Source organism: Pipistrellus hanaki (assembly GCF_964339955.1).
Source record: "Pipistrellus hanaki genome assembly, chromosome: 12".
Taxonomy (NCBI): domain Eukaryota; kingdom Metazoa; phylum Chordata; class Mammalia; order Chiroptera; family Vespertilionidae; genus Pipistrellus; species Pipistrellus hanaki.
The window spans coordinates 37,224,271-37,251,704 of NC_140514.1; the positions used below are offsets into that span (position 1 = coordinate 37,224,271).

Genomic DNA, 27,434 nt, shown 5'->3' on the forward strand with positions numbered 1-27,434 from the left:
CTTCTTCAAAATAGACTCGCCAGGCCATGGTATTTTGTGGAAGAGCCACACTCAAGGGGCCAAAGAGCCGCATGTGGCTCGCAAGCTGCAGTTTGATAACCATGGCCCTAGGCCTTTTATATCCTTAGAGCTATTGGCTCATGTGTCTGAAGTTCTACAACTGTGAGCTTAAAGCAGAGCAATGTCTTGTTTATCATTGTATGATGTCCAGCACATAGTGAGTGCTCAACAAGTTATCAAATGTGGCAATGAATGAACCAACCAACCCCGATCTCCCAATTTATACTGCAGTGTTCCTTCCACTTAACCAAAAAGTGGCTCCACAAATGTAGACTGAAAGCTACTCTTTGCTACTTCAAAGTGCTAGATGCTATTCAATAGATACCACTTCTATTATTATTGTTTGGCCCTATAAGATACAGATATCACAATTATTTCTTAAACCGTTCAGAAAGCACTTTTCCTTGGAAGAATAAAGATGAAGGTACATGATGGTGTTGGTTCCCCTCCCCCCCCACTTTTTTTGTTTTTGTTTGTTTTTGAGTGGCTTTTTGCTGTTGTTGTTAATCCTTGCCCAAGGATATTTTTCCATTGATTTTTAGAGAGAGTGGAAGGGACAGGGAAAAATAGAAAGAAACATGTGAGAGACACACACATCAATTGGTCGCCTACCGCTGACTCAGGCCAGGGATCAAGCCTGCAACCTAGGTGCGTGCCCTTGATCGGAAGCAAGCAAACCCACTACCCTTTAGTCTGTGGGCCAAAACGGCTAGTGCAGTCCCCTTTCTTAAGTGTCAACTTTCAAATACTATAAGTTCAAATGACTGCTCTGATGCAGTAATTTGTTTTCATATGCACCTTATTAATATTTATCAAGCTTTTTCTAGATACTCTACATGCAGTCTCAGCTACTGCAGTACAAGTGTATGCCTCCCCCATACCCTTCCACTCAAAACCCATGTGAAACTATTTCTCTCATTAAATGAGCATGACTTTGTTAAAAAGACCAAAGGAAAGACTCTGACCAAGCAAATGCTTATTCTGGATTTCACTTCTGAATTCTGGATTTCGCTATATTTAGTAAAGCTATAACTATCATTATGCCCGAAGCCAGGAAGAAAACACCATTCACAAACCACCCCCTGAAAATCTGCAGTTGCCACCAAAAAAACCAGACTTCCCAGCAAGGCAGAGACATCTGAAGTGGGAAAGATTAAACTGGTGTTTGCATCACGAGAAGGCCTCAGGTGCTTCTAACTAACCTCTCTGCCTGGTGCTGAAGCTCTCCAGAACTTTATTTCCTTTTCTTCTCTCTCCAACATACCTTCTGCTCTGGTCAAACATCATCGTTTTCTCCCGACAACTCCTTCCTGAAACAGTGGTCATCTCACTCCCCGACCTGCTTCTGCTTCAAACTTCTGCTTTTCTTTGAACCTTCAGGACCACTCCTTGCCCCACAATTAGGTGAGGCCCAGAGGAGAGCAGTGCATACTAGATACCTATTCAATAGTTACTCAAAAGACCCCAGGCCTCTGGAGAAAGCGAGCTGCAAGCACAGCCAGAGAATTATTTTAAAAAAAAAAGTTTCTACCATTCCATGTTCTTCTTCCCTTGATTCTGGAAGGGAAACTTGTGCTGACCAAAATTATAATACTAGTCAGTATCCCAGGAAATCATATCATTTCACCATTCCACACTTTTGCCTATGCTATTCTCTCTGCTTGCAAGACCTCATGTAATCCTCATCTGGAATATCTGCTGGACAATTTCCACGTTCAAATCGCACTCACCTATAAATCCTCAACTCCAAGCCATTTCTCTCTATCATCTCTTAACATCTTTTTGTGCCCTAACATCCACCAAGGGCCATGCTAAAGGCTAGACGCTTACCTTAGGGTTGTTGGTCTATGAGCTCCGTAAGAGCTGAGCCTAAGTCTCATTCATCATGTAGCTCTGGAACCTAATACAGTGCCTGCCACAAAGAAGGCATTAAGGAACATACACTAAATGAATACATGCATGCAATATATTGATACTGCCAACAAGTTAGAATTATATGCCATGTATGTATGCTTGATTCTCTTTAGGTGGTTTCACATATATTTTAAAACCTCACTACCCTGTGCTGTAGGTAGGAGAAATTGTCAAAATTAACTGATTTGGAGACTTACTCAGTAATTCTCATTAGCCCTAAACCTGGATTCCTTTAATGTAGGTGAGAAACTGTTCTGAAGAGCCACCTTGGCCACCTTATATAGAACTAAAGCAGTTCTGGAATGTTGCTGTGGACACAGGAGGTAGTCAACAAACATTTATTTATGGTTTAAAGCTTAGATATTAGGCTTCACATAGCTAAGGAGATGTGGATAAAAGCACAGTTTTTCATTTCTTCTTTAAGCATTGTTCCAATTTTCCCCTTGAGCTCATTCTGGAAACTTAAGCCAAATATTCCCTTGACATCACATGCCCATTACATCAGTCGTGATCTCACATCTCGTTGTGGCATCTTTGCTGAGGAAGCTAGAAAGAAAATATCCTCCCCAGCACCCAGCCTAGAGTTAGCCAAATCTCTCTGAACTCATGAAGTAAAGCCTTCATTTCCCAAGATAAGTAAGCCCCCACTAGAGGAGTGGGCTGATGCTGTTGATGGAGGTGGCAGGCCAGGCATTCTCCCTTCTTCCTCCAACACATCCTCTCCGGGTGCTTGCAATTCCACACTGTAAGGCATAGACCAGTGCCCACCCACATTAGGGGGAAAGGGATGTGGTGGTAATAAGCCCCTGAACTTCCTGGCCACTGCCCTAGACACTTGATTGCACAACTCTCATCAACCTCCAATTCTGGCTGGGCTGGAGTCCAGGTCAGCACTTGATATCTCAAACAGAAGAGGGTCCAGGAAGGAGTATGGCTACCCAAAACATCTGTTGACCCTTTAAGGAGCTGGTGAGACTTCTGCAAAGAACATCTGGTTCTGTACAACCACAATGGGGGTGGGGGGGTAATTCCTGAAGATTGCTGTAACCAAACTAGCCTTCACATTGCCACCCCCAACCCCTTTAACTATATATATACATATATATATATATGTGTGTGTGTGTGTGTGTGTGTGTGTATATATATATATATATATATATATATATATATATATATATACACACACACATATATGATGATGCAATGTTGCTGGTAAATAGAGGCTACCATATTGAACACCTGGGGGAAAAAAGTTAAATAATTTACATACAATGCCTCATATAATCTTTAAGATCCTCCATAGGACAGTGGTTATCAAACTTTAGCCTCAATCAGAATCACTGCAGGGACTTGTTAAAGCCCTACACTCATGGCTTATGGAGTGGGCCTGAGAATTTGCATTTCTTATAAGCTCCCAGGTAATGCTAATGCTCCTGATCCAGGCTTCATGCTTTAAGAATTGCCCATAGGAAAACAGAGATTCAAGAGAGGTTTAAAATGTCTTATCTAAGGTTTCACAACTAGTGAAGAACAAATCCAGAATTTGAATCTAGATATGCCTGACTCTACAGTGCTGGTAACCATACTATGGTATGTGTGAATGTTTGTCTTGTGTTCCCAAATTCACTGGCAGCTCCTTAAAAACACACATTAGATCTTCTGATATCCATACTCTCAGAATCTACTGTGTCTCTGTACGTGGTAGGTGCTACACAAATACTTTGTATACTGGCTCCTAGAGTCACAAATTCAAACTCAATTTTAGTGAAAGAACATAAAAGAGGGCAGCACTGCCAGACCTGGTTTTACATGAGACACTCTCTCTCTTGTCACTCTGAGTCTTTGTCCATGATGTCACCACACCTGGATAACTCCTACTCATTCTTCAGTCTGTTACTTCCTGCAGAAAGCAACTCTTGGTTCCCTATATTGGAGGCCACCCTAAGTTTAACTCCATTCTAACTGGCTATTTTCCATCTCTTAAAGCTGGAGTTTATAAACTCCAGCATCTAGTTCTGTATCATATCCCAGACCCTGGCACAGTGCCTGGCACATCATAGACACTCAACGTTTGCCGAATGAACGAATGAATGAAGGAATGAATGAATGCAGAACTGCAAGCCCTAAGTTCCACTTTAAAATATAATGCATGATGTGCAGTTCTCAGGGTTGAATTCTGGAGCGGGGAGGGCAGCCTTGACAATAAAGACCAATTTTTCCTTTTCTCTTTCCCATCACCCAGAATCTGAGAACAGGCACTGCTTAGGGTGGCACTGTCCACAATGAGGCAATATGGGAGCTGAACAAAATGCTCTTGGGTGAGCAGAGGCCATTCTGAGAGAAAGAAAGAGCTCTGCACCCCATCATTCCTCCCCATTTGTCTCTCCCATACTCCTCCTTCTCTCCATCCCACTGCAGTCAAGGGCTTTGGCACGGGGATGAGAGAGACAGATCAGACTGAAGGGTGCAGATCTGGCAGCGGGCACAGAAGCATCTCCCATCCTGCACCAAAGCTCACAAGGAAAGATCCAGAGGGACAGTGACTCAGGCCCCCGATTAAGGACAGCTAGAGCAGCACTGAGAATGGAAAAGAACAACAATTTCACACAAAAAACGTTGCCAGCCTTTTTTAAAATGGTGTTTCAAAGTAAGGCTTCAACCCCAACCCCGGAAAACTGGGCCCAGCTGAATCCACTGCTCAGACAAGCTGAGAGCCAAACACAGCTTCTTCCTCCTCCCAACCCACCCGCCTGCAACACTCACCATAACAGGCATTTCCCAGGGCCGGGTTGGAACTCTTGCTTCAAGCTTAGCTTGCAAAAAGGCTCCTTCCCCAGTTAAACGGGTCCCCCCCACCACCATGTTGCAGTCATAGAGGCCTCCCCCATCCCCCATCCCTTCTCAGCAGATAACACAACCTACAGCAGGTTGGCCCCATCCAATTAGTTTGAATAGCTGTGTGCCAAGGAAATTGCTGCTTTTATTAAAAATAAAAGCACACTAGGCAGGCAATGGGCTGTAAAGAGTATGAGTCTGGCATAATTATGAAGGTCGAGGTTAAGGTTACCAAAAGAGATATACAAAGATTTCCAGAGGCCTGGGGAATAAAGATGTAGATTTAGATATAGATATGGAATTTACACGGCAAACACAGCAGCTCTAAATACCATCTTCAATAGAGGAAAAGCAAAAATAAGATGTCACTCACAAATAATTCTTTTGGTATTCAAAAATAAAATAAAAAATTTTTAACCTAAAACTGAAGGAAGAGGGGCCTTACTGACTGGTCTCAAAATAACTACACTCATTTCAGGTAATTTCTGTTATCTTACCTACATCCTGGGGACCTGATTACAGTTGGGTCAGGAAACCTTGTCAAATCCACCAACAGCCTTAGCTCATGGCAGTGGGAAAGTTGGGGGGAAGAAAGAGAAGGAGAAAACCCTCTTTTCAGCCCTCACATCAATTATTTCAAGTTTTAGCAGGATGACAAGACCACCACCTTCATCGTATGCGAAGCTTCCCACCTTCCCACGTACGGTAGGTCTTCTCGTCTGATCCTCATTAATTCAGTGAGACAAACAAGACTTGGTTTGTCAATGTTTTTGTTTTTTTTTAAATAAACGAAAAGGCCCACTGAGGCAAACAATGTCCAGCAACCTCCTCCCGCCCCATAAACCCTGTCACTCTCCAATCTCAGTTTTCAATTTCTCAAGGGCAATGATTCACAGGGCAAGGGAATGAGAAAGGGAGGGTCAACTGGTGGGAAAAAAATACAAAACCCATTCATACAGGGGCAACAACTAAGAAAACAGCATCTTGCTGCATCAGCGCAAGATTTTCACGTAGGCGCCCTCGGTCCCACCGTACCTTCCGCCAGCACCTCGTCCACCGTGACCTGCTGCCGCCCGATGCCAAAGACCCTTCCGATGTAGCCGCTGCCCAGGCCCGAGGTGCTGCCCCCTCCTCCGCTGGAGCCGGAGCCCAGGCCAGAGCCGCCCTGCTCTCGCCGGGAGTCGAAAAACTTCTTCATGTTGCGGATAGGAAAGCAGTAAAACAAAACACCGACAGCCTCTAGGGTCTTTTTTTCTTTTCGTTTTCTTTTTCTTTTTTAAGAAAACAAGAGATCCAAGGATTTCTTCTCGGATTTCAGCTCGGAGAGGGAGCCACCCGAATCCGGCCGTGGGGGTGGGGGCGGAGGGAGGATGCCTATAGGAATATGCGTGTCAATCGCGCGGCGGCCCGTCCCCTCCTCCTCTAGAGAAGGATTCGTATAAGTTTAAACCTGTGATGACAGAGGGAGAGAGAGAGAGAGAGAGGATGAATCAGGAACACACACTTAAACACACTCAACTCCTGAGTCCTAGGGGCAGCCAAAGCCATCACCCTGGGCAGACCAGGGGAGACGCTCCATGAATTTTCTAAACGAGAAAAAACGCTGGGGCTGAAAAAGCGTCCCCAAACCCCCAACCCCCCAAGCCAGAGACCCTGTGCCCAGGGGTCGGGGGAAAAAAAGAAGGAATTCGGGCCGCCGACTCAGCCCGGCACTGCCCACCCCCGCCCCCCGGCTCCCCGGTCTCTCCCCGCCGCCCCGCGAGGCAGCATCCCGGCAGCACCCACTTGAGATGGCTCGACGGCGGGCGCCCAGCTACCAGCCCCGCAACATTGTCACGGCGCCGCGGGGCGGCCTGCGTCTGCGAAAGGAGGCGGCGCTGCAGCGAGAGCCGGGGCCGCGTCGGGCACCCGCCCGCCCACCAGCTGATCCCCGGAGCGCCCGGCGGAGACTGACCCGCCGCCCCTCCCCCGCGCGCGCTCCCGCCCGGCTCCAGCCGCCCAACCAGGAAGTGAACCGCCGCCGGAAGTGCCTCTCGCGGCGGCGCGGCGGCGCGGCGGCGCGGCCACCGGTCAAGGGCCCTCTGGCGGCCGCCGCTCTGTCGCGATAGGCGGGGAAGGGGTCGTCAGAAAGAAAGGGAGAGAAGAAACCGGGGGGGTCTCCAAGCAGAGAAAGTTTTTAGGAAAGAACGCCGATATTCCCCCCAACCCCCCGGGCCGCAGAGCACCATGGGAAATGTAGTTCGGCGCAGCCCCGCGGCTGGACTACAATTCCCAGGATGCCCTGGAGGAGCCAGCGAGGCGGTGGCGGTGGCCTCCTCCGCCGGCCTCGAAGGTGGTTAGCGGGGTGGTGCATTCGTGGGGATTCGGTTATTTAAACACACATCCGGTAAAGGGGCTGCCAGGGACTAAGTGTTTCCACCCTGCTGCGTGGCCCACCCTTCTGGAGCCATCTTATTTGCGGCTTGACCTTCCTGCACCAGGGACTCCGGGGTTTGTGTGGTTTGCAAACGGATCGAGGCTGACACTTGAAGGACGCGGCTTAACCGCTGACCCTCCAGGCGGTCCTGCGGGGCTTCCCGACGTCACCTGGGCGGAAGGTGGAAGACGGAGCGTGATCGAAAAAAAAAAAAAAAAAAAAATTGCTGGCAGTTAGTACCAGGGCCACACCCTAACTTAAATAAAGCCGGTATCCTTCCGTCCCCAACCTCAACAGCAGATTTGGCTCCCAGATGTTACTGAGAACCGGCTCGGCGGTAGCTCTGAGCTGTGCGCTGTGACGACGCCTAATGCAGTGTCCCGTTTGAGCATCTGCAGGCGAGACTCAAACCGAGAAACTTGAAGGGTGTGTGTAGGACAGATCCTAGGGTACCAGGAGATGCGACCCCAAACTTGGGCTCGTCTAGCCGACGTTGACCCTTAATTCTTCCACCCTTGCTGATGCTAACCCCTTTCCACACAACAACCCCAGGCTGACCTGTTACCTCTCTCTCTCTCTCTCTCTCTCTCTCTCTCCTTGGTGCTTATTTTACCCTAATTTCGTCTGAGTGCCGAGGGTGGGGTGTACAATGTGATTTGCGTCTATCAAATGCATAAGATTTGCAAGGCCGGTCGGTAGCCTTCTCCATCCCTGGATTTCCTGATAGATGATGTCAAATCCTTGCTCCCCCTTTTTTATCCCCCCACCCGCGCAAAAAAAAAAAAAAAAAAAAAAAAAATCCATGATTTTTCGAACCCCTGAATATAGGTTATTTCTCACCTCTGCCTGCTCTCCCCATCCCTAATCTTGCGACAACCCTATTAGCTTGTAGTTCGTCCCAGATTTTTTTTTTTCAGCTGGCATTTGAGAAGCGTGGAGAAGGGTGCTCCAGGAAAAAAAAAAAAAATAAATAAATAAATGGTGCTTGCTTTTTCTAGTCTGAATATTGAACTGAGCTGTGACTGGTCTGGCAACGGTGTTGCTGCTGCTGCTTCCCCTTCCTCCCCCTCCTTTTCTCCTTCTCCCTCTTATCCTTTTCCTCCTCCTTGTTTCCAGTAGTGCCACTGAGGTTAAACTTCCTGTGTAAAGACAGCATCTTTTCTTCCAAAGGGAGTCAATGTTGTCACCTCGGTTCACAAATTCACGCAGCCACCTCCACGGGAGAACGCAGCACCTGCTAAAACAGCCCCTCCACGCAAGCCCACGGAGGCATGTTCTCTGCACTTGCCTTAAAAGGCCAGATTTCAGCTAAGGAAATTTGGAATAGACCTTAAAATAGATGGGAGAGCTCATTTAGAATTAGATTCATTGACCTCCATTTTTCTCTGCCTCTATTGATCTCGGCTGTCTTTTTTTAAAGAAGCTCGGTTGGGTCCTAGAATCTGTTGCTATCTTTTTACTTTTCTAGACTTTCCTGTTACCAGACTAGGCCAGATTTACACAAATCCCAAATCTCACTTCTGAGACACAAAAACTCATTTTTATCCGGTAGGATTAAGGCAGATAACATGTATTTATGGGCACTCACCTGGATGCTTTGATCAGAATCTGAGGGCGGAGGTTATGAAAAAAGAAGATAATGTGGAATCTAATGCACCAAATAAACTGTTGAACAAAATAGATCCAGAGACATAGAAGCATGGAACAGTGTTGAATCTCAGAAGGATGGTGGGGGTGAGTGGGTGTGGGGAAGAGATTAACTAAAGAATTTGTCTGCATAATGCATAACCCATGTATATAGACAGCAGGAGGGCGGTGGTGGGCAATAAGGAGTGAACGGGACAAAAAAGGGGGACTGTAATACTTTCGACAATAAAAATTTTTTAAGTAAGTACATAAAAACTATAGATTAAAAAAATTAGACTAGCTTTTGCCTTTCATTCTCTCAGAGGCTAATAGCAATTATAATTTTTAAAAAATAACACTGTTTTTAATGCTTTATATGTATTATTTAATCCTCACAACAGCCCTATGAAATAGGGTGCTATTATTATACTCATTTTATAGATGATGAACTGAAGCATAGAGATAAGTCTCACAGAGAGTAACTGGCAAAGCCAGAACTCAAACTCAAACATTTTGGCTTCAGAACACAGTGTTTAACTAGCTGGATAAAACTGCCCAGTTAAAAAGAGCAAACATAAACTGATTAACATATTTGAAAATAATTGGAAACATTATTTTCAGCAGCATGGGACCAGGACACAGGAAACCTCTGCCACTCCTGAGCTGTGCTCCTAGACCACTGAGATCTCTGGACCTATTTTCTCAGCCCTAAAACCAGAGCTCTCTTTAACTCTTGGTCATTATTTAGCTCCTGAGAACAAAATAATAACAGATCAGCCACTAAAATCTCAAAACTTCTACCATGTTTACTCTCTGTATAATTTGTCCTACCCTGTTTTTCATTCCCATTCAACTGTTCATGTATCTTTATCTCCCCAACCAAGTTCCTCAAGGTCAACGGTCTTCTTCTTACCTCCTTGGACATTCAATACAGTAGTTTAAATAGAGTGTAAGAGTGTATTCTTACCAATACTCAAGCCAAATAATTAACTTCCAATTAAATGTGACACAGAAGAGAGCAATCTGATTAAGGTGGAAAAGGTTGATTTGAGGTATTCTGTGCTAAGTGAGCTTTTGAACTTGGTCTGGAAGATACTGTGGATAAATACTAATTAAAGGAAACTGACACTATTATCTCCCACGTGCCAGTTACTGTATTAGCGCTTATCATTTAGTTTAGTCCTCATGGATACATCTCTGTGAAGTATATTCTATTATCTATTATATCCAAATAGATTTTATTATTCCCAGTTTTATAGATGAACAGTAAAGATTTCATTAGTAGCAGAGAGATGTGCATGATTTGTTAAGTTTGGAAGAAATTATTTGACCTGTGATATAGCTAAATCATGTCACAGTATGCCCTGGGCTTGCAAATGTGTGATGCATCCTTAGGGTAATCAAAGTGAAGAGGGGACCAGTATTAATTAAAGACCTTAATTAGGGCCACACTCTGTTGGCTATTTAATCATATCATCCAGCTTTCGCAATGCACTTATGAAGTGTGTATTACTTTTATTTTGTCGATGTGGAAACGGGCTGAACAGGTTGTTAACAGAGCCTGCAAAGGTCTGACCTTTTTACTAGACTAAGCTCCCAGAACTCAGAGAAAGTTTACTTACTAGCTTACCAATTTATTACAGAAGACTATAACTCAGTTATATACAAATCCTGACTGACCTCAAAACTCAGGTCATTGTCACTGCACCAAGTAGTCTATGTTGCCCTCTGGTAGTCCAGTGGGATGTATTAGAAATGCAATTATCAGGCCCTACTCAGATCTACTGAATGGAGAAGGGGGGCTCAGGAGCAGTAATCTCTTTTCAGTATTTTCTGCATTTAGTTTCCTTACAAATACCCCTTAGCTTTCCCATCTTTCTTTGATTCTTACCTACCTGACTGCCAGCTCCCTCCTTTCCTCTCATCCGTATGTTTCATCTCTTATTTCTCTCTCTTTTTTAGTGTTCACTTTTATTTATTTATTTATTTATTTGTTTGTTTGTTTGTTTATTTATTTATTTAAATATATTTTTTACAGAGAGGAAGGGAGAGGGACAGAGAGTTAGAAACATCGATGAGAAACATCGATCAGCTGCCTCCTACACAGCCCCTATTGGAGATGTGCCCGCAACCATGGTACATGTCCTTGACCAGAATCGAACCTGGGACCCTTCAGTCTGCAGGCCGACTATCCACTGAGCCAAACTGGTTAGGGCTCTTGATTTATTTTTTTTATCGCAAATATCAGTTGATGCTTTTTTCAGAAATTGCCTTTAGTAAATCTTGCTTGAGAGGGTAGCCTTCTTCTGCATCTTGCTTACTGAGTTTTCCTTTTATATGATGTAGAATCTTTTCATAAACATTTGAGGGTTTTCCCCTTTTTAATCATCTTTAGATAAGCAGTATTGTTATGAGTCTTAATTTTTTTTTTGAGTCATTGAGGAATTTTAATTAGTTGTTGAGAGAAGCTAATGGACATCTAGCCAGATACCTTCTTAAATTGGGACTCAGCCTTTTCACGTTGGAACTCTGTTGTATTGACTAAAATGAGCACATTCAACAGTGAACTAAGATATACTTGTTATAACTGACATAAAAATAGAGTTTCCTGAAATGGAACCTAATGTGGATTTCATCCACACATGCATGAAATCTAGGACTCTAGTTTCAGTACTTCAGGACTGTTAGCCTGAGCAAACACTCTTTAATACCCAAGTAAGAATGTCCTCCTATAAGTCTTATTCTGACTCCTTAGAATGGTGATACTCAAAGTGTGATCTGTAAATAAGTGCCAGTTTTTAAATTGTTTATTACTGGTCCACAGTAAGTATAGAAATTCAGAATAAACATTTACAGTAGGTAAATTACATATAATTTACAATCTAGGTCTGGCCAGCATGGTTCAGTGATTGAGCATTGACCTATGAACCAGGAGGTCATGGTTCAATTCCCAGTCTGGGCACATACCCAGGTTGCAGGCTCCATCCCCTGTGTGGGGCATGCAGGAGGCAGCTGATCAGTTATTCTCTCTCATCATTGATGTTTCTATCTCTCTTTCCCTCTCCCTTCCATATATACATGGTTTTAGCATCTATTCAAAACACTTTGAAAATTAAAAGGGGGATATGATTCTGCATCCCTGATTACAGTGTGTAGAGTTTCCTCTACACCACCAAATCTCCATCAATTGGGTATCCTACAATTTTACTCAGTTCTGATACTATCTACCTGGAGATAGCACCAGTTTTTACAAGTTAAGGACTCTGTCCTATAAGATGCCAGTCACAACTCCAGCCTGTCACCTGTGCTTCTGACCAACTGGCTATAGATTGGCAGTTCTGACAACCACCTCCTTTGGTTCCATTAATTTACTAGGCTGGCTCACAGAACTCAGAGAAACAGTTTACTTACTAGCTTATCAATTTATTATAGAAGAATATAACTCGGTTAGATACACAGAATAGATGTAGGGCAAAGTATGTGGAAGGGCATGGAGCTTCCATGCTCTCTCAGAGAATACTGCTCTCCAAACATCTTCCTGTGGTCCCCAACCCCAACGCTCTCCCAACCCCCATCCTTTTGAATTACATGGAGGCTTCATTGCATAGACATGACTGACCACTGGTGATCATTCAACCTCCAGCCCTGATCCCCTCCTGGGCGGTGGGGGAAGGGGACTGAACATTTCAATCCTCCAATCATATAGTTGGTTCCACCAGCCTCTATCCTTGGCTGCTTTCCAAAAGTCATACCTTTAACATAAACACTGTGTGGTTGAAAGGGGGTTGCTAGGAATATTAAGACACCTTTATCACTTTTTTCACTTACTTAGGAAATTCCAAAGCTTTTAGAGGCTCTGTGCCAGAAGCAGGGATGAAGACCAAATAGATATCTCTTATTGTAAATCGGGGGGAGGGGAGGACTTTTAACAATTACCTCAGGACAATAGACATTATAACTGGTATACAGGCAAATTGGTATGTATGGTCACCTCATCCTTAGACCTCATTAGTGGTAGAGCCCTATGGGCACACCTATCAGATAACCTGGACCTTTTTTTCTAAGTGTAATACTATACCCGAACTCCCAAATCCAAGGCACTATCCACTTGATAAGACAGCCTAGCAATTGCACTTGGACCCCTTGTGCCCACCACTTCCTTCTTGGAAATTGACTTATGATCAGACACTGTGTCTTGCCCACTTGCCCCAAGCTGAGACTTCCTGCCAGTGACCGTCTTTTCCCAAGAGGGCATGTTTGAGAGCCAGACTCCAGTCCTCAGCCATATCTCAGTGTGGAGTCAAAATATGATGCATGGTCATGACCATTGAATAAACTATCGAATGCAGCAGTGACCCCAGATTTTAAGTGCTTTTCAGCAAATAGTTCCCAAATAGTTCTTTTTGCTGATGGACTTGATTTAAGGAGAGGTCAGAGATTAGATCACAGTAAAAATCTACAGGCTTTTAGCAGGGCCTCTACTGGGAGCATCTGTGAAATATCATGCATTACTTGGGAATTATTACAATGGTCTTCAAATGTTTTCACTGAGATAATCATTAGGTTCATTTTTTTTTAAACCCTGTATTCATATATTTTAAAGTTGACGTATAAAAATTTCATCATAAGTTTAAATAATTGCAAAGGATGTAATTTATGGCGTTTTATAAATACTGTCACTTAAAAATAATTATCTTTATACAATTGATTAAAATAATATAAAATATAATGCAAAGTTTGACAAATTGACCAAAAGTACAAATATTTTGGGAATGCATTTTTTCCCCCACAAGGTGAATGGGTCTTTAAAAATTTTTGTTCAATTGTATGCCTGTGTTTTGTTTTCATAGATGTAAGCACCAAGAAAACTTTTGTTAAATATATAAATAAAGGGGGCTCAAAAAGTTTTCCTTTAGCATTATCACTTAGTTCTTTGCATTCCTGAGATCTAAGGAGGAAAAAAAAATTCAAAGGGGATAATCTATTTTCATAAATTTCTTTTAACAATATATCAACTCTAACTTGATTGATCTTTTTATAATTTTATCAAAAGCCTAAAAAACCACAAAACTACCATTTGCAAACATGTGTCACACAGTTATTGGAGCTGTTCACTTCCTTACTTTCTGGGAAATGTATAAAAAAGGTTTTATCAAGATTTACCACGTGACTTCTATTCTTTCCCTTAGGCACCTTGTTTAACCCAGTGTTCTCAAAAAGAGTTGAAAAAAATAATGTTAAGTCAAAGCACATTTGCCAGTATAATATTTCTTAATAAATTGCTGTTTTTATAATGTGATTTAAATATGTTTGTCAAAACTGTGGAGATTTTCCTCGTTTAATGTATAAAAATATATGTCATATAGTCTGATTAGTAAAGTCAGTTCTCTTTGTCAAACCAGCTAGGAAAATCAGATTTTGTGAGAAAAGCCTCGCTTTCCTCCCCCCGCAACTTTATATTCAATACAAATAGTGTTTATATGTTTCAAAAAATTATAAAGCATTGAGAAGAAAATTATAGAAAGCATCTAGCAACATAAATAAGAGCAATCACGTTTAAAATTATAAAGATCTGGGCAGACAGTCTGGCTCCATGGTTGAGCATCCACCCATGAACCAGGAGGTTATGGTTTGATTCCCAGTCAGGACACATGCCCCAGTTGCATGCTTGGTCACCCAGTAGGGGACATGCAAGAGGCAGCCGAGCAATGATTTTCCTTCATCATTGATGTTTCTATCTCTCCCTTTCCCTTCTTCTCTGAAATTAATAAAAATATATTTTAAAAAATAATAAAGATCTAATATAATTGGCTTTTGCATTTTTTGTTATAAAACAAGATAAAAAGAATATGCTATTTCCTTATTACTTATTTTGAAATAACAAACTAATATGTAGCTACAAGTAAGTCATCTATTAAGCAAGGAATATGATACAAGGCTTTGCATTATTTCTGTTAAATATGTGTGGCATGCATTAAATATGACTTTTCATAATGAGAATCATATATAAAAATAAGAAATAGCACATAAACCCTTTAGCTATCATGCTCAAACTCTCTTGTGTATATAATAAAAGAGAAAGGTACAAATTGCTAAAAATTAATTGGCCTGGCAGATAGTATATACTTTTATTTTAAATTGGAGATAGAAAATATTTAACATTTAATTGGATGAAATAAAATGATGGAATAAATATTTTATTATATGATTTCTCAAATAGATTTTAATTTATTGATTCACACTGAATTGTAAACAAATTAAGTAAGTTGCTCACCAAAATTCATGCATAGTAGTCCCAGAAAACACTAATTACATTTAAAAGAGTCAGCTTCAGAAACTTATCCTGTCATCAAAATTAAAAATGTCTTTAAAAGACTGTCAAGAAAACAAAAAGACAACCCACAGAATGGGAGGAAATATTTATAAATAATATATCTGGTAAGGGTCTTGCATCTAGAAAATAAAAAAAATAAAAAAATAAAAAACTCAATAAAAAGCATCCGAAACTGGTTTGGCTCAGTGGATAGAGCATCGGTCTGCAGACTGAAAGGTCCCAGGTTCAATTCCAGTCAAGGGTATGTACATTGGTTGTGGGGACATCCCCAATAAGGGGTGTGCAGGAGGCAGCTGGTCGATGTTTCTCTTTCATCAACATTTCTAGCTCTCTATCCCTCTCCCTTCCTCTCTGTGGAAAATCAATAAAATATATATATTTTTAAAGCAAATGTGCAAAATATCTGAATAGATATTTCTGTGAAGATATACACAGATGGCTAATAAACACACAAAAGATGCTAACATCATTAGTTATTAGGGAAATGCAAATCAAAATGACAATGAAATACTACCGTACTTTACACCTATTAGACTGGCTATGATTAAAACAAAAGATAGGCAATAACAAGTGTTGACAATGATATGGAGAAATTAGAACCCTCATACACAGCTAGTAGAAAAGTAAAATGTGCAGATAGTAAATTAATCTGGCAGTTCATCAAAATATTAAAATAGCATTACCATATGACCTAGTGCTTCCATTCCTATTTTATACTCAAGAGAAATAAAAGCATACGTCTACACAAAGACATTTATGAATGTTCATAGGAGATTATTCTATACTAGAGACCCTGTACATAAAATTCGTAAAAATTCTCTCAACCCAGCCTGTACCCTCTCCAATCTGGGACCCCTCGGGGGATGTCTGACTGCCAGGCCCACCAGGACTCGGCCTAAACTGGTTGTCAAACATCCCTCTCACAATCCAGGACCACTTGCTCCTAACTGCTCACCTGCCTATCTGCCTGATCATCCCTAACTCCCCCTCCCAGCCATGGCCTGGTCACAACCAACTGCCTCCCCCCCCACCAGCAGGTTGCTCCTCATTGCCCCCCTCTGCTGGCCTGGTCACCCCTCACTGCTCCCCCACCCCTGCCGGCCTGGTCGCTCCATGCAGCCTGCTGTTTGGTCGTTTGGTTGCTCCTCTCTGCCCCCCTGCAGGCCTGGTCGCCCCACACAGACTGTTCAGTCGTTCATTTGGTTGTTTTGGTTGTGACAGTCGCTTAGGCTTATATATATATAGATTATATTAGAGGTCTGATGCACAAAATTCGTGCAAGATTAGGCTTTCCTTCCCCTGGTTGCCGGCATCAGGGCCTCACTCCAGCCACCAGCAGGAACCTGGGACCTGGGCTTTCCTCGAAGCCCCAGCTTTGTCCATAAGGATGTCAGGAAGGATGTCCAGTCTAATTAGCATATTATGCTTTTATTATAGATTAGTATATTATACTAGCCAAAGTGTGAGAACAACTCAAATGTTCATCAACTGATGAATGGATAAGAAAAATATGACATAATTTATACAATGGAATATTATTTAATCATAAAAAGGAATGAAGAATTGATACATGTTACACCTGGTATGAACCTTTAAGGCTAATTGGAAGAAGCTAGTCACAAAAGATTACATATTAATTTAATTTATAAGAAATGTCTAGAAGGAGTAAATCTGTAGACAGAACCTAGATTAGTGGTTGCCTAGGGCTAGAGTTGGTGGGGGAGAATTGGAAGCAAATGGAGAGTGACTACTAAAGATTTCCTTTTGAAGTGATGAAATGTTCTAAAACTGTGCTGATGGTTGCACAAGTCTGTGACTGTACTAAAAATCATTGATTGTATACTTAAAATGGTATGCAAATACTTCCCATAAAACTACTGAAATAATTTAAAATGTCCCATAAAAGTATTATAAGCTAAGATTTAGTATAATTTACAAAGCCTATACTTAGACAAAGGGCCGGAATATGCTGTGATGTGATTGGTGGATGAGAATCCTATGGCAAAGTTTATATAAATTGTCCCTTTTTTCTCCTCACCACACAGCATATTATTTATTCCTTGTCATTGTATCAGTTATCCATTGTCACATTGATGCTGGTTACAAACCACTTGAAGCCTAATTCTTATCTCTGTGGTAGCTGAGCCATTAGCCACCATGCTTCATATACTGTGCCTGATGCAAAAGAGGTATCCAAGATGTGTTTGTTGAATTGACCTGAGCCATTGTCAGCACTTAACTGAGCTGCTGGTAGGGCAAGAAAAGAGCTACGAAACATCTGTTGTGTTCCCTACAGATGTCCCAGCTCACATCCTGGCCCACTTGCAGGAGGCTGACAACAGGTACTTAGATTTTTTTTTTTTAAGATTTGGGTTTAATTTCAAATTAAGGTTGACAAACTGGGCTCTCCTCCAATGAGAAACGCATTCCACTGTCTTTTCCTGCCTTTTTAACATTGAAGCCAAGTTCTTACACCCATCCACCCATACAAACCTTTCTTGTTCAGAAAGTCATCTGAGCAACTGGCAAAGGCACCAACTCGGAATTTTCTATTTTTATCCCTGTGTGTAATCAATGGGAACACGCTGTGACAGAAATGGAGAATTATGGGTTGATAAAAGTGAACTAGTGGCATTTGCTTTTCCTCCTGAGTAAGGTAACGAAGGAAAATGTACCTGGTGTGTAGAAGTATGATGGAAACGGTATGGGTCAGCCTCTCGACAAAAGTACCCAGTGATTTCTGTATCTGTTTTCAGGTTAGGCTTGGAAAAAGTTTCCACAGGATCTGATTTTCTAGAAACATTGAGATATAGAATCGTATCAGCCCTTTCTCCTACAAATTATTAATTAATCTGTGAATTCATTGTTTCTTTTCTGCCATCCTTTTATAGTTCAAAAACTATTCTCCCACTGGATTACACTTCATTTCAAAAACTGCACACTCCAGCCCTGGCGGGTAGCTCAGTTAGTTACCGTGTCATCCTCATACACCAGGGTTTTGGGTTCAATATCCCGTCGCATCAACAAATTGATGTTTTTCTCTCCTCTTTCTCCCTTCCCTCTCTCTAAAATCAATAAATAAAATTTAGCTCCAGTTGGTGAGTCTCAGTTGGTTGGGCACTGTCCAATGCACCGGAAGGTTACAGGTTAGATTCCAGTTGGGGCACGTTCCCAGGTTTCAGGCTCGATCCCTGGTAGGAGGGGTTCAGGAGGCAGCCGATTGATGTTCTGCTCTCATATTGATGGGTGTTTCTCTCTCCCTGTCCCTTCCTCTCTCCCTTAAATAAACAAATAAGTAAGAAAGTAATTAAATAAAATTTAAGAGATTGAACTATCTAAAAATAAGTCATTTTCATTTTCTATAGTCTTCCAGTCTTGCTTTATACAAAGGTGTTCTTTTGAAATAGTGGTATCACAGCAGTTTTGTATTCTGTTATTTCTATCAGTTGTATGATGTAGGACTTCAAGATCAAGTGGCACGTGAGTCTCAGTCATGCTGATCACACATATCATCACATATACATTCACGTAAAGATAGATAAAAGTTTTATATTTTAAAAATATCTGTGTGTATTTTATTGTACGTAAATGTCATCTTAATTTATTAGGGGCATGGTGTGAGAGCCCAGTTAGGATATGCCTGTCTAGCAGAGCATTCAAAAGAAGTGGAGCAAAACCCTGAGTGATTCATAAAGGGCTGGGCCCATCAGGGCACGGTTCAGACCCCCTCCAAGGGCAGGTTACTTAGTTGGCTGTGTAGCCATCTCCTGCAATCTCAACTATTAACGATGGTTTCTCCTAGTTGGCCTTGATTGTGGTTCACCTTCATGATTGCTTCAATGTCCTATCTAGCATTATGATGGCAGCCCTAGGCGGTTTGGCTCCATGGGATAGAGCATCCACCCAAGGACTGAAGGGTCCCAGATTTCATTCTGCTCAAGGGCCTGTACCTCAGTTGCAGGCTCAATCCCTGGTCCTGGTCGGGACACATGCAGGAGGCAACCAGTCGATGTGTCTCTCACACATCAATGTTTCTCTCTCTCTGGCTTTCCCCTTTTCTTCCACTCTAAACAAACAAACAAACAAACAAACAAACAAATACATAAATAAATGAAAAATATCCTTGAGTGATGATTAACATAAATTAAGAATTTTAAAAATTAACAGATGTGATTTGTAGATTTATAGGAAACTAGAGGCCCGATCCATGAAATTCATGCATGGGGAGGGGGAGAAGAGGGGAGGGCGGGCCCTCAGCCCAGCCTGTCCCCTCACCAATCCGGGACCCCTTGGGGGATGTCCAGCTGCTGCTTTAGGCCCAATCCAGCAGTTGGACATCCCTCTCACAATCTGGGACTGCTGGCCCCTAACTGCCCCCCTGCCTGCCTGATTGCCCCTAACTGCCCCCCTCCCCACCAGCCTAATCACTCCTAACTGCCTCTGCCTGCTGGCCTGATTGCTCCCAACTGCCCCCTGCCAGCCTGGTCACCCCTTACTGCCCCCCTCTTCTGGCCTGGTCATCCCTAACTACCCCTCACACCCCCGCTACCCTCCCCCCCCCGCCAACCTTGTCACCTCCAACTGTCCCCCTCTGCCAGCCTGGTCACCACATACAGCTTGCTGTTCAGTCATTTGGTTGTCCCTCACTAACCCCCTTGCTGAACTGGTCACCCCATGCAGCCTGCTGTTCGGTCGTTACTGTTTCTGTGATGGCATCCTGGACAATTTGCATATTCCTCTACTATTATAGATAAAAATGACTATGAAATTGTGGGCAGCCCAGAATTGGTAATTAACTTGTTAAAAGTCTGCCTCGCCCCGCACGCCTGACCCACTGCACCCGCTGCTGCTGCTGCCTCCGTGGCCACACCTGCTGCTGCTGCCTCTGGGGCCACATGTACCACTGCTGCCAGTGCTTTCCCTCCAGCAGCCACAGCTGCCTTGCTTTCCACTTTCCCTCCCTCTTTGTTCTATGCTGACTTCAGTCTTCACTTCTCCCTCCCTCCACGTATGCAAATTAACAGCCATCTTTGTTGGGTTAATTTGCACACTCACTCTGATTGGCTGGTGGGCGTGACTGGTGGGCATATTTTTGTGGCAGAGTGATGGTTAATTTGCATATTACTATTTAATTAGGTAGGATACTTCATAAATATAATTTTAAATGCTTCAGAATATTCTAATTTATGGCTACACTATAATTTGCTTAATCATTCCTTTATTATTCATTTAGGACATTTATAATTTTCATTATACATAATGATCTGCTTTGTGTATACAGGTTTTGCCTGTATTTCAAATTATTATTTAAAAGAGAGTTCTAGAAGTAGAATCACTAGGTAAAGATTATAGTTTTAAGATTCTTGGTTTATGTTGCCAAATTGCTTTTGAAAAAGATATTAAAAATTTGTACTTACAGTGGAGGTATGCTATCACCACTGAACAAGAATCAGACCCAATATTCATCAGGCATGTGGTTTTTACCAGATACTAAACTAATTATTTAATATACTAGAGGCCCAGTGCATGAAATGTGCACTTGAGGAGGGTCCCTCAGCCTGGATTGCGAGAGGGCGCAGGCCAGGCCAAGGGACCCCACAAGTGCACAATCAGGGGAGGGGAGGGATGTGAGAAGTTGGCCAGCTGGGGAGAGACCCTGGGAGGACTCTAGGGCATGTCTGGCCTGTCTTGCTCAGTCCTCATTGGCCAGCAGCAAGCTAACCTACCAATCAGAGCATCTGTCTCCTGGTGGTCAGTGCACATTATAGAGAGCAGTTGAGTGGCCTTAGTATTAGCATATTATGGTTTGATTGGTTGAATGGCTGACCGGACAACCGGACGCTTAGCATGTTAGGTTTTTATTGTATAGGATATTAGCTCAACTTTAAAATGTTTAATATTACTGGTGAAAAAACATTATCTATTGCTTTAATTTCATTTATTTGATTACTAGTGATATTGAGCTATATTTTATTAAGCAATTTGTAAGTATTTTTTGTAAATTATTAATTACCTATTTTTTATTGTGTTTTATTGTCCTTATTGGTTTATATGAGCTCTTTATATATTATCATATAAGCCTTTGCTATATTTACTATAGCTATTTTATTATTTTATAAGTTGTTTCTTTTTAAATTTTCTTTATGATATTTTATATTTCTATCAAGTTTTACTTAGTGATTCATCCTTGCTTTTTAAATGTTTAATTTTATTTAATGGCTCAGTAATAATAAAGGCACATATTACATATCTATTACATTCACTGATTGTATACATTATTTCAAGCTTTTGCAGTAGGAACAACCAAAGCAGATTCTTGTGCATATGTGTTACTTTACATAACTTTACATCCTTTACATAACAGTTCTTTTCAAGCTTAAAAAAAAAAAAGTTATTTCTCAACAACCTATATTTCCATCCACAGGGGATTGACTAAGTATATACAACAAACAGAATAAAAAGGAGAACTATGGAGTTCCTAAAAGTCATGCTATTTACATAAAGATATTAATGACTTTATTGAGGAGGAAGAAAGAATACAATGCTGCAAATAAAGAACAAGCCACTGGCCGAAACCGATTTGGCTCAGTGGCTAGAGCTTTGGTCTGAGGAAGGGGCGGGGAGGGAGTGGGGGTCCCGGCTTCCATTCCAGTCAAGGGCATGTGCATTGGTTGCGGGCACATCCCCAGTGGGGGGTGTGCAGGGGGCGGCTGGTCGGTGTTTCTCTCTCATCAATGTTTCTGGCTCTCTATCCCCCTCCCTTCTTTTTTTATTGTAAAAAAATCAATAATAATAATAATAATAAAAGAACAATCCACTGGTGTGCAATTAAATGTATATATGAAAAGGAAAATATCTGGAGAGACCTTACCCAAATTCTAGCAGTGTTTATTTCTGGATCATGAGACTTCAGGTGATTTTTATTATATTCTTTGTGCTTTTATAATTTGTTTTATTATTTTGCAATGAGCATGTATCATTTTTACTAAGAAACCAAGTTATTTTTAAAAATACAAACAAAACATTTTCACATACAAAAAGACAACAATATTTGCCTTTCCCCCCCTGTTTTTTTAAGTAAATATTTGCACACACAAATAACATTTTCCATAGAATTCAACCAATTTCCAGAAAGGTATATACATTTCTACACATGAGTTAAATATACACACATATATTAATAAACACATTTGCTAAAAACTTTGGGACTTCTATGGGGGGGGGGATGAGGACAAATATGTGATACCTTAATCAATAAAGGAATGTAAAAAAAGAAAATAACTTTGGGACTTCTAAATACTGGCTACAGATTGCTAGTGAAAGGAGCTCTTAGGTGAGCTATTCTAGTCTGTATGCCCTCCTGCTGCATAACTTTCTGGGTGATGTCATACAGCCCTCTTCCTGAAGCTGGGATTGTTTCCAGTGGCTCCATGTGGGAGCTTCCCGTTTTTGTTCTACGTGAGTGATGTTTACTGGAAATGGAAGTTCCACGAACAAGATCTCAGTCCAGATAGTTTTGTGGGGGCAGGAAAAGAAATGATTGTGAGATGCACTTGGCCAAAAACTTTCACTTTCTCCCTTGTCATTATCTTGTTTTGATAGGTTGGCTTAGTTTTGTTTTGCAATTACTTCTTGTGAAAAACCGAGGAGGAATGATGTGGTCTGTCTTCGTCGTCGTCGTCCTCCTCCTCTCCTCTCTCCACCAAAACTCTCAACGCAAACCTTTTTCTTCTCCATCCCTCCATACATGTCTGCACACTCACAGCTAGAGAGAGTAGGTGAGATAGCCAAGAACCTATAGGCAGGATAATGGGTATTTTAGTACTCTCTTCCCTGAGATCTGCAAGGGACTTATTATACAACATTGAGATGTGAACAAAAGAGACAAAGGGATTTGCCCTAGATTGCTCGGCTGATTAATGGCGGAACAAAATGGAAAATCCAGGCTTCATATCTCATAGTTAAGAGCCTCTGGGATAAAACCCATAAAGATTGCTAACATTTTTTTAGAATTATGCATAAGGGCAATTTAGGTAAAGGAATTTAGGTTCCAGGTAAAGGAATGCTGTATGACAAGAGTTGATTAAGAGGCTGTTTTATGTTAAACACCAGCTAAGTAAAATTAAAGAAAAAGGCACTTAAATATACTGAATTTTCCCTCTTTGTGGATCCTCTTGATTGTGATGTGATATCAGAAGTATCCACAGTTTTTCCCCCAATTTTTTTCAAAATAAAAAAATTATCAAGACAAAATTAACGGAAAATGTAAAGACTAATACATACCATGCTTCACTTTAGTAGGTAGGGGACCTGTTGCAAATTCATACAAGGATGTGGTATTACAATATCTGAAAAGTCAGGCATCTTTTATCAAATACTTATCCTACCATCACATTGCCATTACCTGTGTTAGAATAGACAAGGGTCACCGTCTAAGTATCAATAAAGCTAAAGCTCCAAATAAGGTCAAGTTATTCTAAAACTAAAAGGTTATGTTATGGCTGTCATTTGGGTGTTACACTCTTTTTAGTAAAGTTTTGAAATGTCAAGTAAAGGATAGACCCTAAAGCTTGCAGCCACTGTCAATGGGGGGGATATAGAGAAAACGGAGCTCTTCCATTTTATTTTGTTTTTGACTTTCAGGGAAAGAACATTTCTTCTCCACGTGGAATGAGTGAGGTGAAGAGGAAGAGAAAAAAACCCATAATGAACTTTGGTAAAGGAAGATGGAGTATGAAGAATAAATAGTCTTCATATTGAAGAATAATGTCCTAGGGCCCTGAGAAAAAGTTATTATGAGATCACTAGACTACTGTCAGTGACCTTCGGGGCATCACTGAAAATAGGAGACATATCAAGAGACTGGAGACAGTGGAATATTCTAATTTTCAGGAAGAGAAAGAAGGCAGAGTCAGAAAATTTGTAGACAATTGTCTATAAATTCAATCTCAGGCAAGAATCTACAATGGATTATGAGAGGAATAGTTTCAGGCACTAAGTAAAGAAGTAATGATCACAAGCAAGACTGAGTTTACTAAGAACAAACCAAGGCTGATTTACCTCTTTTCCTTTTTAACAAGGTTACCAGCCAAGTAGCTCTGGGAAAACCTGTTTATAGAGAGAATATTTCATCATCGGTTAGACATTTATTGCATTTCTCATGATATTCCATTGGACAAGATGGAAAAATATAAACTGGACCCTGGCCTACTGGATGAACCAGTTTATACACAAGATTCTAACTGACAAATTTATATTAAATTGTAAGAAAGTATATAACGATATATCCCAAGGCTGTGTCCTTGATTTGCCCATCATAAATGCTTTCAGAATACATAGAAGGCATGCTCATCAAGTTTATATGTAACTTGATGTTGGAAGTCTGATGAATATTTGGATGATAGAATGAGAATCAACAGATTGAGTCTAAAAGGATACAACTTAAATGTAATTAATATAAGGTCTAAGGAACTAATTGTATCAGTAAGAATAGGTTATACTGCACTTGTTTTAGCAGTAGTTAAAAGCCTAATTTGAGTCATAAGAGTAATGTGGTTGCCAAAAAAACAACAAAACAAAACACACACACACACACACACACACACACACACACTAAGATTTTAGACTGAAACTAATGTTTAACAACTGAATCTCTGGAGGGAAAGAAACACTTTGATTTATATAGCACTTGCCAATTTCTGTAGTGTAAATATCCCCACCACAGACAGTTTCAAGCTACCACTATAATGTCACTGAATACAGAGTTTGGAAAAAATGTACACTAACATATCATTATATGATATTTTTACTACATAGATACAATAGACGTAAATAACCACAAGAAAAAAAGAAAATAGTAAAATGTACCAAAATAATTAGGAAATTATGAGTTTTAAGTATTTTATACCTTTGTTTTAAATACAATATATATATAATTAAAGTTTGTGTAATTTCACTTTTCATTTATGGCCGTGTTTAACAATTGGCTTATGAAGTTACTGAAACTTTAACACTCAGCTCTTGGAATTTTGTGCACCCAGGCTCCATCCCCAGTAATAAGCAATGAGGTAACTGCAATTATCAGGCCACACTCCAATCACTTCATTTCAGAGCACATAATTTACAAGTCAACTCTTCTGAGATCAGAGCACAGCAGCCAGGATGGTAGAAAACCAGTCATGGGTGTGTGGAACTGTTGACAGAATTGGGGCTATTTGGGCTGGAACTCAAAAGACCTGCATGTGGCATAATGGTGAGAGGAGAGCTAAATTTATTCTTGTTTGCAAATATCTGAGAGACTGTTGTGTGAGGAAGGGCTAGGGCTATAATCTATGGGTAGAAGAAAGATATAGAGAGGCAGATCTCTGCTCAGTATAAGAAAGAACTTTCAAAACCATCCCATGTGAAATAGGCTGAAGGTAATCCTGCAGAATGCAGGCAACAACCTTTAGGGACATTGTAGAGGTGGTCCAAGCCTCACAGAAAGGGGCAGGGCTGGATAATACCGAGGACTACGATTTTTTTAAATTTTATTTCTGATCCACTGCTTTTTCTAGATACATGAAAAGAGGCATTTCCTACTCCTGGCTTTGCTTGGCTCTCATTAGAAGGGTGGTGCAGTGTATTTAAAAAAAAAAATTTTTATTAAGAAAAATTTCAAATGTTAAAAAGTAGAAAGAATAATATCCATATAATGAAAACATCAACAAGTGTATGCTGCTTGCTTATCTACTGTGTGCCTAGCTCTATATAAGGCTAACTGTCTTTGGTGTGACTCAGAGTAGGCTTAATTTCCTTTTGTCCAGAGATCAAAAGATAAATGCCAGTACCTTATGAATCCTCAAAGAAAAATTAAATTATGTTCAGAATTGGGTTACATCAATTGATTTTATTGCATTCTAAATAAGCATCACCAAGAACACTATCTGTAGAATGCTAATTTAATTGTGTGTGTGGTGGCGGGTGGAGGGGGAGAGGTCAGGAAGTGAAAGTGTTGATTGCCCAGTGTCATTCAGGAAACGCTGAATTAAATTAGTTCTCCCTGAACTTTTGGCATACCATACTTAAAGGTGATTAGTTAAATCTTCAAGAAGAGCATCTAACATGCAGTTTCCCAAATTCGTTGGCCTAGTCAACCCCCTCTTTTTGTTGCACTTATCAATTTACTCCAGAAAAGGTGCTCTTAAAAACACAAGGAGAGTTGCAAATGCAGTTGTTCTTTGAAAAGTGTGCACCCATGTTTAGTGAGGACCTCACAGGAAAACAGGGGCCTGTGTCAGAGTGCCAGTGATGGAGCTGCAGAGGGGAGGAAGGTGGCTGGAGGGAGAGAAGGCAAGGCTTGGAGGAAAGTCATGGGTGGGGAGGTCACTGGCTTGGGTCTGAGAGAAAGTGAAGGGTCCTAAGTAGACATTTAAGGAGCAGACATTTTCTCCTTAAACTGTGCGAGGCATTTGGGGCACAAGCAGATGGGCTTTGGGGCAAGACATACAATGTACCCCAAAGAGGGCAGAGAACACTTCTATGGGAACACATAGCGTGGCTTCCTCCCTCTGGGGGCTCCAGAGGACATGACTCCCTGCCTGCTGCTGCCTGTGAGCTGCCACACATCCTGGCCACAGGACCGGTGGCCGTGGGGGAGGGAGAAAATGTGGCAGGCACACCGTGGGTGACCAGGTATAGGAATCTCACTGTCCGCGTGGAAAGAGTTCCGATTCAGGGTTCAGGTTCTGGAAAAGGGCCGCACACAAATGAAGATACTTGAAACTTGAAGAAATTCAATTTGGCGATATGGGGGGCCAGGCGGTAGTCCAGTTCTAGTGGGAGAACTACTCCTGCTCTGGCCCTGCCATCCCCCTTTTATTAAGGCTTTGGGGAAAACATGTTAGGCAGGAAATAACAGAAACTTACATGGGACAAACAAGGTAGAGGCTGTTTCAGCTAACAATGTCTCAACTAAAGGGTGAGTGGTTAGAGCAATTAAGGTTGTTGACCAGCCTTCCTGGCTTCCTGTCAACATCTCTCTTAGTGAAACTGATTTGTTTCTGGCAACCAGGTGGTTTCATCCACATCTGTGAAACCCACCGCCCAGGAGCCTCCTGGACATTGGGGTTGGATTAACAAGGGGCTGCAGCAATGAGGAACAAAACTAGATGGAATGGGAGCCAGGGGACAAGATCAGCTACTTAATTTGCAAGACCCAGTGCAAAATAAAATTAGGAATTTCATGATGGCAAGAGCAGTGCATTACAA

The 27,434-nt window shown here is 41.5% G+C and overlaps 1 protein-coding gene across 7 annotated transcripts in view; it reads right to left on the reverse strand.

The window, feature by feature from the left end:
• AAK1 (AP2 associated kinase 1) overlaps positions 1-6,790 on the reverse strand; it is a 135,914-nt gene extending 129,124 nt beyond the window's left edge. For all 7 annotated transcript variants that reach the window (XM_084901186.1, XM_084901185.1, XM_084901184.1 and 4 more), the window contains exons 1-2: positions 6,595-6,790; positions 5,845-6,259 (exon numbers count right to left, since the gene is read on the reverse strand). In XM_084901186.1, the coding sequence (XP_084757312.1) occupies positions 5,845-6,007 (163 nt within the window). In that variant the 5' untranslated portion in view covers positions 6,008-6,259; positions 6,595-6,790. The remainder of the gene's footprint in view (positions 1-5,844; positions 6,260-6,594) is intronic.
• Between the last annotated feature and the right edge of the window lie 20,644 nt (positions 6,791-27,434).